General features: G+C 42.3%; 1 protein-coding gene across 1 annotated transcript in view; it reads left to right on the forward strand.

Annotated features, from left to right (window-relative positions):
• The first annotated feature begins 3,169 nt into the window (after nt 1-3,169).
• LOC134457773 (adhesion G protein-coupled receptor E3-like) overlaps nt 3,170-12,500 on the forward strand; it is a 12,011-nt gene continuing 2,680 nt past the window's right edge. The window contains exons 1-9 of the mRNA XM_063209748.1: nt 3,170-3,221; nt 3,361-3,510; nt 4,165-4,289; nt 7,508-7,637; nt 8,414-8,527; nt 9,518-9,702; nt 10,892-11,053; nt 11,739-11,945; nt 12,178-12,410. Coding sequence (XP_063065818.1) covers nt 3,170-3,221; nt 3,361-3,510; nt 4,165-4,289; nt 7,508-7,637; nt 8,414-8,527; nt 9,518-9,702; nt 10,892-11,053; nt 11,739-11,945; nt 12,178-12,410 — 1,358 coding nt within the window. The remainder of the gene's footprint in view (nt 3,222-3,360; nt 3,511-4,164; nt 4,290-7,507; nt 7,638-8,413; nt 8,528-9,517; nt 9,703-10,891; nt 11,054-11,738; nt 11,946-12,177; nt 12,411-12,500) is intronic.

The following is a 12,500-nucleotide window of genomic DNA, read 5'->3' on the forward strand; positions in this document are numbered from 1 at the left end:
GTCCAAGTTTCAAAGTTACCTATGGTTTTATAGGGGGATGGGTTGTTGTTGGTTTCTTTCGGCCATTGTTCCCAAAGACATATAGGCCTAGCACAAGTTCACAAGGATATAGCACAACATCCATAGAATACAGAAGGCAGACATTTGGCATACTGGTTCATCCATAGCTGTAGATATGTTACAAAACTGCTACTTTAGCGCAAGATGATGCCACATAGTAAACATTGTAAAAGAGCTTTAAATAAGAAGCTGTTGGCATTTTTTGAGGAAAAGCAATCAATAGTTGTTTCTATGTGATATTTGGGTGCTAAATCCATTTCGGCAGTATGCCGGTTGCGAAAAGTGGCCGCTATATTTTGAGTTCATGCGATAACTTTAGAACGGATTGATGGATTTGCCCCAAATCTTGTGCTCTAACACTATTGAACACATATATGAACTGATGATTTGGAGGCCAACTCTTTCAACATGGGCGACTTTAAACATGGTCGACTTTTTGTTTGGGCTATAACATTGGAATGGGTACACTGCTTACACAAAGCCTTAAAGATGGCCTCTCAACGTCATTTGATTAATATTGCTGTGTTCCCCATTGTTATTGAATGTGTTACGCGTTGGTCCTGTTTTAAAAAACGTTCTGGTTGCTTTGTTTCAAGTCGTTTTTGCAAGACAGCAAGGTGGCTTGTGGAGAAACGAGAGGGTGTTCCGTGTTTCTCGTGGAAATGCGTCTCTGATTGGCTTACTCTTCCTGCTCTCGTGGAAATGCGCCTCTGATTGGCTCAGTCCTCCTGTGCCTGGATAGAATGTAATTGGAAACAGAGTCGCCACTTCTCCGGGTGGTACTGCACTATAGGGGCGCCAACGGAGGCGTGCATGCTCCATTCAGGGCTGTGCTCTTTCGACAGCGACCCCTAGGCGAGCTACAGGAGTGGGCCAGCTACCAGAGTGGGCTTGCTCTATGGATGAGGCTTTGTGCTGTGTGTGTACCTGAGAGTAGCAACCAGCTGATAGCTAAGCTAAGCTAGATTTCGGGCCACCAGACGTTGCTTGTATTGAAAACAAGCAGAAAAAAATTACTCGACATGTTTTTAGAAAAATGGATCGACATAAACCTTTGTGGGCAACGCCTTCTTTCGACGTGACGAAACACAGAAAGGCTTTCGTGATTCGCTCGTTTCTCTGCATTATTGATGTAAATTGGGAAACACCGGGAAACACAGCCAGGCGAGGTGACGCACCGCTATGAGAGCCTTGCAAGTGAGTTTAACTTGGGGTGACCGTCCGATCTTCAAAAGGAGTGAGTAAAACTGTGTTTTATCGGAAGTTGGCCTTTAAGTGCTAACACTCTATACTACGTAAATTAACTGATTATATTTTAGAGGCTAACACTTTCAAGATGGCTGACTTTCAAGGTGGCAGACTTTTTTGTTCTCACAATAACTTAAACAGATGGAAGGATTTTCACCAATTCTTGTCTGCAAACACTCCATAATTGGTATAATATATGAATTGGTTATATTTTGGAGGGCAATTTTTTTCAAGATGGCTGAGTGTCAAGATGGCCAACTTTTAAAAGGCTTAATGGAAGTGTGTGTGTGTGTGTGTGTGTGTGTGTGTGTGTGTGTGTGTGTGTGTGTGTGTGTGTGTGTGTGTGTGTGTGTGTGTGTGTGTGTGTGTGTGTGTGTGTTTTCACATGTACAGATGTGGATGAGTGTGAAAATCCTGTGTGTGGTTCTGTGGGCAACTGCACAAACACACCTGGCAGCTACAAATGCATCTGTCCAAATGGATTTCGTAACCAGAACAACAACAGCACAGGCCCTTGTGAAGGTGAGGATGTGACTCCAGCACTTTTAGGTGTCTTTTGAAGATGAGAGCCAAGCTGACCCATTAGCTTGCACTGTCACCAGTGCCCAATTCACATCACAAATGAATCCGCCAATATTACTGTGACTCTGCTGCTCTCAGTTTTATTTCTCAGCTTTTCAATGGGGCATGTATCACACCAGATCTGTTGTTCGGGTGAGTGAAAAAAATGGTCTGATTGGTTGTACTGGATCTCACCATTCGCATACAGACAGTTAACTTAGGTCAGTCAATTAAGTACCGTAGAGACTGGCTGAATGAAAGCGTAGCATTACTTCCCCAGATTTGAAATCCCTAGCGCAGGGGTATTCAATTAATTGTCAACGAGGGCCAGTTTTTCAAATTCCTCAAAGTAAAGGGGCCGAACTATGCTCATGTATAATGGTTGTGGACTGTCAATGAAAAAAAAATATGGGACACTTCATTGAGGTGGGGGGTCTGGGGGTCCTCCCCCAGAAAGTTTTGCATTTCTTAGATGTAATTTCCTGCATTTTAACGTCCTGTGTCAGCTCGATACGGAACCTGTACTCTTATCTCTAAATTCGGAAAAACAATTCCATATTTCAAATGGCTTGTGGGGGGCCAGAACCATGCTGTCCAAGGGCCGCATCTGGCCCCAGGGCCGCCATTTGAATAGCCCTGCCCTAGTAAATGTTAGCAAGGTCCTTTAGCAAGGTCCTCATGTGCTAATCATTTAGCCATGTTTTAACACCCATGTAGTCATCCTTTAGCCATTTATCGGGTTTTCTGAGGAAGTGGAAAGGCAACTGGAGCGTTCAAACGTTCAACACTATGTGCCACCATTTAACATTACATTGGTATTTAGCAGATGCCTTTGTTCAAAGCGACTTACAAGGAGCAATTTAAACAAGAACAGGGTAAGGCACAGTGTGCATTTGCAACACTGATAGCATTGTCCTTCAAAGAGTAAAGAAGAGGACTATGCATTGAAAGTAGCAAAAAAGTAAACAAAAGACCTCAAGGTGCAATGTACAGTTGCAACACTGACAACATTGTCAAACATAAGGTGTTAGAAGCATCATTAAATAATGGGAAGGTAACAAGACAAATTGGATAATATGCAAGACATCTAGGCGCAGTGTACAGTTGCGTTTAATGTTTAACTTACTAGAAATCTGCAAGGAAGTTATTATATTGCAAAGGAACAATACTGTGAGAGCAGAGTGGTATTTTGCAAAGTTAGAATTTTCAAGAGGTGATTCATGTTCACGGTTCACAGAGAAAAACACAAGTTTTTTGTTTGGCATTGCAAGCCAACTTTCCAGTTCCTGATTGCTCAGATATGCAGGCCGGTTTGAGATTAGGCACGGGAACAGGCACCAGCAGTGTTCTCTGTCAGCCAGAACGCGCCTTAAGAAGTGCCTAGAATTGGTACATTTGTGAAGTTTCTAACGTAAAGACTTAAATTGTACCCTAATTGTATCTTTATTTCAATGCGTGTGTGTATCTGTATCCATGTGTATTTTGATAAAGATGTGGATGAGTGTAAGGAGTATAGTACCCGTGGTTGTGGTCCAGTCGGCATCTGCACAAACCTCCCCGGTGGCTTCTACTGTGACTGTGTAGCAGGGTTCAAGAAAAGCAAGCTGCCGCAATACAAGGATGACACTGGATACTGTGAAGGTGAGGGTGTGATGTGTAGGCTTCCTTCAACTCGGTATAGATCCAGTCGGCACCTCTAGGCCCACCGTTGAAGCTGCTTGTTTTCCACTCTGTATGCTCCACCCATTGTATGAAGTGGCTAATCAAATGGTTCTTCAATGTTGACTGGCAGTGTTTGCCATCGCACAACCAGTGGGTGGAGCATACGGAGGGGAAAACAAGCAGTTTCACGAGTGGGCCAGAGGTGCCAATTGGCTCTATATGCTTTGGGCTGGATACGTGTGCAAGTGCACATTTCGGGCTCGCATGCGTTGACATGCGATCTTCTGAACATCTATATGCTTGCTGCAGGATGCGTGTGTGCCGGCACGTTTTGTGCAGGAGCATGTCAATTTTACTCGTGTGAAATACTTAAGTGAAATAATTCAGTGCAATCTCATCGAGTGTTTACGGTGAAAACGACAATGGCGGCAACTTTTCAAGAGCTTTTTATTGAGCTGTCCACAATGACTCACATTTGTGCGCTTCGATAAAGGACCGTGCAAATAGAGGAGCAGTATATCTTGGTCATTTCAGGCCTCAAACATGTATCAAGCTTATATTCCTAGCAAAGCGTATGAGCACACACGAATCGTCGCAAATCCATTTACCTGTTGTGTGTGTGCTCTTCCACAGATGTGGATGAGTGTGTGGAAAGTCCTCCTGATTGTGGTCCATTCGGCACCTGCCAAAACACATTTGGTGGCTTCAGCTGCTGCCCACCAGGATTTAGTAACCATGGCAACATCACAAGACCTTGTGTAGGTGAGGACCTGCTTCAAATCTGCCACTAGCTAAGGTAAAATACATTTTGGCCAAAAAATGATAGAGAGTAATTTTGTACGACTAACGTAAATATGTGCCAATGAAATGTGTTAGTGTACCTGTGTGTAAAATAAGTGAGTACTAATGTTCATTTTATGTGTGTGTGTGTGTGTGTGTGTGTGTGTGTGTGTGTGTGTGTGTGTGTGTGTGTGTGTGTGTGTGTGTGTGTGTGTGTGTGTGTGTGTGTGCTTTCGTACAGATGTGGATGAGTGTGTGGAGAGTCCTCTTGTGTGTGGTCCAAATGGCACCTGCACAAACACACCTGGTAGCTACACCTGCACCTGTCCGCCAGGGTTTAGTAACCAAGGAAACAGCGTCACAGGCCCTTGTGAAGGTGAGGATGCCAGTTGGATTACAAAGGAACAAAAAACAAAAACAAAAAAAATGTGCAAGAATGACACCAAGTGGTGTTCTGTGGTATTTCATCATTTATTTCATCATCTGTGGTATTTATTTTTTTCATTTATAAAAGGCCAAATAAAACATTTTGCTATGAAACGTGTGAACTAGAAATGCCCTCAGAAGGTGCAGACAAGGAAGCTGTTTGATAGAACATTTGACTATGTTACACCCTAATTTTTCCTGCCTTGTTTTTGTGGAGTTAGAAACTGGAATGTCAAAATTCGCCCAATCCCGCAATGGTGAAGAGTCTTTTTTTTATCCTGGATACAGATCGTGATATGGATCCTGACCAAAATTTCATCACTTGCTCCTTTTGTCATTTAAAAAAACTCCACAAACTTAAGTAAAAATCCATGCTTAACTTTTTGAGTTATCCTGCTGACAGACAGACAGGCAACCTCCTTGGCAGAGGTAAAAGAACATCCCACAGTTGATGTTGATGATGGAGCTTGGATTCTTTACCCTTATTATATAATTAAAAACAGTAATTGACACTGTTGTTTTTAAATGCCATACATTTAGCTGCTATTGTTTTAGCTGCTACTTGAGCTACTGTTAGCTGCCATTTTCACCAGGATTCCCTGGCAGAAGAGATGCCATCTCAATGCAGTCTCAATAGGGCAATTCTTGCTTAGTAAATTTTGTGTAATCACACAGTTTTTTGTTTCACTTTGTGTGTGTTTTTTTATAGAACTATTGACAGCGCTCAAGAAGACATGCCAGGTAAAGTCCGGCTTAAAGCAACGCTAAGAAGTATTTCAAAGATTTTTCCAAAATAGTTGCCATTCTTTATACTACTGTATACTGCACCGAAAATGTATTGAACCGTGACCCCAAAACTGAGGTACGTACTGAACCATGAATTTTGTATACCGTTACACCCCTAGTAGTTAGTTAATGATAAACGTGGAAAAATACACCAAAAAAATAATAAATACAATAAAGTACGCCATACCACGTTCAGAGGACATAGTGATGAATCATGAAAACATAACCTGACTATCATGATAATTACATCAGAGGCGATTCCTCATTGAGTACAAGGGAGGCGCCGCCTCCTGTCCAAAATCACGAGAATAGTATGTAAACTAATGCTTTACACGACTTAATAACATTGCTATTTCAGACCCAGCTCCATATAAAATGCATGTGCTCAATTTAGAGATTTAACCAATCTGTAATCAGATCCCGAGGCTCGCACGAGTTTTTTTCTCCGCTCATGACAACGCAAACGAGTCGAGTCTCAATGGACTTCAATGGCATGTGGAATTGTACGCATTTTCAATGGCAAAATGCTAAACGGTCATTGGCTATTGCCGTGAACATTTTTTTGATTTTGAGACTGAGCCTCACTGGGAGTGAATGGAGAAGAGAGAGCGGGGGGGAGGGACCGGAGACTGAGGCTCCGACTTGTGATTGGGTGAACCCCGTGTCAGTAGGCTACAGTAGTTGAAAAGCGGATATGTTATTAATTTGACTGAGAAGAAGTTTCGTCGTGGTAACCAGTGAGGAAGCTATTCATTGCGGTGAACTCCAGTTTTGTGTACATATTCTTGTAAACCTAGTGTTGCGAATAAAGTCTTAATAGTGGCACGTCCTTATCCTTTTTAATCTCCCAATTCAAAAGTTGAGGTTGCCTACTTTTTATTAGGGCTAGCTTGCAAGAAAGCTAGAGAGCTATGCAAAATGCCAAGCATTGTGGATTAATATCTGGCGAATTCCAGTCGTCCTTATGAGGAGAAAATGAATATCAAGGAGCAGAGCAGAGCACTGCCTAATATTGACTTGGTGAAAAAGGTAGGGAAGAACAACCGTTTCTTTTGAGCTTTCGTGGTGTCTGATCAACTGGTTAACTGTCAAGTCCCGTTTCCTACTGTGTATTGCAGTATTGGCAATGTCTGGTAGCCTAAATAATTAAAGATTTTGCGACCTCTAGTGGTAAGTTAAGCCGTGCACCAAGTAATGAACAACGAAGGCAAACTCAATCACATCATTATGTGGCGGAGGTAGGCCTAATGATAATAATAATTAAAAAAAAAAAAATCCCTATTTGAATAGGCTACAAGGGGGATAATGATTAATGATTAACAAATTTGTTTCAACAAGAGTCATTTAGTGTGTGAGGCCATATGTGGCTCAGGACCAATGTAAGATGTGTGTCAAAATTGACACACCCCCCCCCCCTTTTTTTTTTTTTGCGTTCTGGACATATTGTAATTGAACAGCCTCCCCTGTTTGACAGACTACCAGCCGCCACTGAATTACATTCATAAGAGCTTAGTCCGGCCAATCTCACATACTGACTGATGTTCTTTAGTAAAGCTGGCGAGAATGACGTTTCCTGCTTCCTGAAGTGTTTTCTTTCCTCACTTTTAGGGCTCTGATGTAGATTGCAAACTGAACATTATGAATTCATTGTTGCCCACTAATCTGCCAGAGAAGGTAAAGTTTGCTGTGAAACAATTCAGGGAAATTCTGCATGATGTGTTACTTTGATAGACCCATAGTTGACTGTGCTTAAGAAAAGTAAGGCTTTGTCATGTAATCTTTCCATGTCAATTCTAAACATATGTGCATGTTCTTCATACTACCACAGGAATGGAGATTTACAAATAATGCAAGTAGAGTGTTATGAAGTGGGAGTGTTGGTATTTCTGTGTGTCAGTCCATGGAGAGTATCAAGTCTCCTGATATTAAAGCATGTGCAAATGATTCAAATGGACATTCTGACACTTTACATGTCTCCCCATAGACAGTATCCAGTCTCCTGGGCAATTTGCTAGACTCTCCCCCAGACAGTCTGGCTTGCAAGGGAGATGCTGTGCTTCAGTCCACTGAGGACCTTGTGTCCACACTGGCCAAACCCACAGCCACCATATCCAGTAAGTTTCACAACAAACACCACAGGTACAGTAGATTATAGACCAACCACCACCCAGTAGCCTACAGCACAAACATTACCACCAACACCACAGGTCACTATAGTCCAACCACCGCCTCTCACCAGCAACAGAGCAGGTAGATTATAGTCCAACCATCTCTCACTCCAGCCAGGACGTAGTCCAGGTCCAAATCGTAGGTCATACATTAGTCCAACTCATCATCAGACTCCAGCACAAACTCTGACAACAACACCACGAGGTACACTGTAAATAATTACAAGTTAATTTAAATCCTTATTGTAAGTTGAGTGAAGTTGAATTGAAGCTCTGTGATAACTTGGAATTCTGAGGCAGCTGGTAAACTTGTGATTTCAAGTTAAACATGCTGGTTTTTGTACAGTTTTATAGCAGAATAATTTGACTAAATTATTATTAGTTATTACTGATACCATTTTCTACAGTGTAGATTATTGTTCAACTAGTACAGGAAGGTTGTTTGGATGGATGGATGGATGGATGGATGGATGGATGGATGGATGGATGGATGGATGGATGGATGGATGGATGGATGGATGGATGGATGGATGGATGAATGGATGGAAATGTAATTTACTGTTGAATAAATGCATGGATGGGTAAATGATTAGATCCAGACCTGAATGCTTGAATGAATGAATAAATAGCTGGCTACATGGATGGGTGGATGGAGACCTGTATTCCATTGCTTTGCTGTACTACTCTTTTACATTTCACCTGCTGCAATGTCACCCAATCAGCTGTGGAGATCCTGAGCATTGGACCGAGCACGTCCCTGACTGGAGTCTCTCAACTGATGACCTCTATTGTTAGTGTTGACATCGACCTCCTGGGAATCGCTCACAACAACTACGGTACCTAGATCACACACACACACACACACACACACACACACACAAACTTGACTTGGTTCTCTAAACCCCCATTTAAAAAATAAACAACATTAAGAAAAGTAGAATTTTGTTAGATTTGATCAGTTTGCAGTACTATGCAACTAGTGTATGCATTGAATGTTCCTAAAGTTACCATATTTAGCTTTTATTCACAATTTACCTCGTCCCAACTCTAGAACGGAGGTAAACTTACAAAAGATAGGACAAAGAGCAAATGCACTCCAGCAAATGACGTTAAATCTGGCTCTTTGAAGTTGAATGAGTGTTGAGATCTAACAGTCAATTTAACACTCCTCTGTTGTGTAGGCCTATGGTCCTATAGTAAAAGCACTGCATCTACACTATGTGTCTCCAGGATCAACATCACCACAAACTTTAGCATAGTTTCAATTTAAGGGGGGCATTCACTGTGCAATATTTTCAATTGTGGGTATTCAGCTCTTGCTCACACTGTATGAGGGAAAGGCATGGTTTAAAAGTACAACTCACGGCTCACATCCTCACACGATACGAGCCAAGGGTCAGATACCGAGCAGAGTGCTCACACTGCACCACAAGACAGGCTTGTTGTCTGGAACTACAGATGGCAAAAACGTGAACCTGAGGTGCAGGCGAGGATGCACCCAAGAGTGAATCGTGCTGCCCTGGCAATTTGTGTATGTGTAGTGTCAAATCAGGTATTAGCACTACTTTAACTGTGCAATTTACTTACGAGGGGTGACCAGGATTTCAAACATTTCGCACTTCAAACTGGGACTCAAACTGGGGCTCTGACCATTACTCCATAGAGAGCCAGAGAGAGTAGGCATAATTGCCAGAGCACACTCACAGCCCTAGTGACCAAACAAACAGTGTAACAAAGAGTGATAAGCGTCTCTAAGTCATAAATTATTATTTCCTCTTACCGTATAAGTGTTGAATTAACACTTTACAATACTATACTGTCCATAGGATCAGTGTCCGTGGTGGTCATCGTCTACAGCAAGATGCATGAAATCCTCAACGCGAGCTTCTTCAAGATACAACACAGTAGAGCCACAGTTGCCATGTTGTCCAACGTGATCTCCATCACCTTACCAAATGCGCATAATAAAATGCTTCCACAGTCGGTCAACATCAGCATGCAACACCTCAAGGTAGAGACTTGATTTTTTTGAACAATTTTAATTAAAGGAAGGAGATGCATTCAACAGAACATCAGAACACAATGCATCTGTCCCACGGTGGACAGTAGACATGGGTTCTACATTTTTGTTTTAACCTGACTGCGCGAAACTATCTGCGCACAACTCAACCTCTGATTGTTGGAAACCGCTGTAGGTCAAAAAAATAGCTCACGTGGTTGGCTGCCAGTGTCTTGCCCATCCTCACAACACTGTGTTCATAAACAAAAAAAAACATCTATACATAAAGAAAAACAAACCAACAAACCCAACCAACCTTCACCCCCACAAGAACAACAGCTGGGAAGAAAAAAAACAAAGAAAGGAAGGAAAAAAGACAGAAAGAAAAAGGAACAGAATAAAACAAAAAGAGCCAGAAAAATAAAAGAGCATGGAGGGAAAAAAAACGGGAAAACATGACTTGTTTTTAATATTCCCGTCACCTCTCTACAGACACTTGATAAGATATCACGAAAGCTATAGTCAACATCAGCTGGTCGAGCCCTATCTCACGCCTTTCGTTAAGTCATCACGAAAATAATAGAGTAATTTTCGTGGTGCATTCACTTTATTGCCCGCCTTTCGTAAAGTCTTCACGAAAATAATAGATTAATTTTCACGCTGCCTATTCACTTTTGCCCCACTGCTGCTCTGGTTATCCAAACGTCTGCAGGGGCGGGGAGGGGGTGCTGACAGAACACTGCTGATACACTCGGGACTCACTAATTCGACCCCCTTTCGGTACTTACGCCTTATGTCCCCTAAACCTAAACCTAAACCTAACCTTAACCCTACTTAACCCTAAACCTAACCTTAACCCTAACCTTAACCCTAACCTTGACCCTAAACCTAACCCTAAATTGCTTGTTTGAAATGTTTGATTACCATGTGATGGTAGGCTACCGAAAGGGCATCAAACTAGTGGGTCGCTAGGCAACAGTCGGGCAATTCAAGTGAATAGGCAGCGTGAAAATTAATCTATTATTTTCGTGAAGACTTTACGAAAGGCGGGCAATAACGTGAATGCACCACGAAAATCAATCTATTTTTTTCGTGAATACTTCACGAAATGAGTGAGATACGGTTGGCTGGTCACACCTCAGTATACGAGTATAGACTGATTGTATGTGTATACTGTTCTCAATGGCTGTTTTTGTATCAGTCTGTGGGTCTCCAGGACAAACGGTGGTGCGTGTACTGGAAAGTCTCTTCCTGGATTCAAGATGGCTGCTATGTCAGTGCGACCAACTCCAGCCACACAATCTGCTCATGTGATCACCTCTCCACCTTCGCCCTCATCATGTCTGTCGATGACAACTTAGAGGTAAATCACCTCTTCACCTTCACCCTCATCATAACTGTAAATGACAACTAAGAGGTAAATCTTACATAGACCATTTGCCCTCATCATTACCGTAAAGGACAACTTAGAGGTAAATCTTACATAGATCCCTCCCATCTAGTGGTCATGACTAATGTCAAATTGTAATAAGACAGCGTTTTTCATTTTGATTAATGTGAAGTTGTCAAATCAATGAAATCCCAATCAACATCAGATTGACAGTAAAAGTGTCAATTTACAGATCACTATTAATGACAGCAGTCATAATATTAATTAATCTTCATGGCAAGTATTATGTCCTAGTAATGTCAATGTCATGTCAGTCTTATGATGGGGGGTGGCAATTAACGCTGCATTCAGGCTCTTGAGATTTTAGTTTTTTTTTATTATTATTAAAAATGTGGGTATGCTTGACCTGAATTAACACCTTCTAATGCAACATGAGGGATCTATCTTTTAAATGCAAATTATTTCATGTTAAATGTGCTTCAGAGACTGAGATATTTACGTTTTAATAGGCAGAGGGCACCTTTTCCCCAAAAGGGCTTAGGCTTTCAGCAGGATCTTTGACTAAAATGGGTAAAAATGCTACCAGGATGTTCAGTAACTTCAGCAACAGATACATCAATGTATGATACAGTGATGTGGTGGTTGCCTGTGTTTCCAGAGTGACCCTGTGATGAGCATTCTGAACACCGTCTTGGTGCTGATTGGCCTGCTGTTCCTGACCTTGGCGGTGATGACCTTTGCCCTCTGTCGATGGAACCCCAGGGTGTCCAACGTGGCTCGCCTGAACCTGTGTGTGTGTCTGCTGCTGGCTCACACCCTTTTCCTGCTCACACAGAGTTTCCTCCGACGAATCAAAGTGCACCAGGTATACAACTGTCAGTTGTATGTTTTTTTAGTATCCTTTCCGATTTTCAAAACAGTTTTATCTATGTCTCTGCATCAGTGTCGCTCATTCTCTGCATGATTCTATGTTTCCACTTCTGTATCTTTCTGTGTCTATTTCTGACTCTCTCTCTCTCTCTCTCTCTCTCTCTCTCTCTCTATCTATCTCTCTGTCTTTCTCTCTTTATCTCTACCTTTCTGTCTCTCCATCCCAGGCTCTGTGTAAGACCCTGGCTGGAGTCCTGCACTACCTCTTCCTCTCTTCATTCGTCTGGATGTTCATAGAGGCTGTGATGCTCCTCCTGTCTGTACGGAAGCTCAGGCAGGTCAAACCTAGCGAGAGGGCGTGGCTACAGTGGAAGGTCTCCCTCCCGATTGGTTACGGGATCCCGCTTGTCATCGTGGGTGTGTCTGCTGGAGTGAACCCTGAGGGATACGGCAGTGAGAAGTAAGTACTAGAGACGTTCTATGGCTATGACGAGAGAGCAAAGTCACGACAAAGAAGGTGGATCTAACAAGAAGCGTCATTTTGTTTCTT

This window comes from Engraulis encrasicolus, chromosome 1 (assembly GCF_034702125.1).
Source record: "Engraulis encrasicolus isolate BLACKSEA-1 chromosome 1, IST_EnEncr_1.0, whole genome shotgun sequence".
NCBI classification, from domain to species: Eukaryota; Metazoa; Chordata; class Actinopteri; order Clupeiformes; family Engraulidae; genus Engraulis; species Engraulis encrasicolus.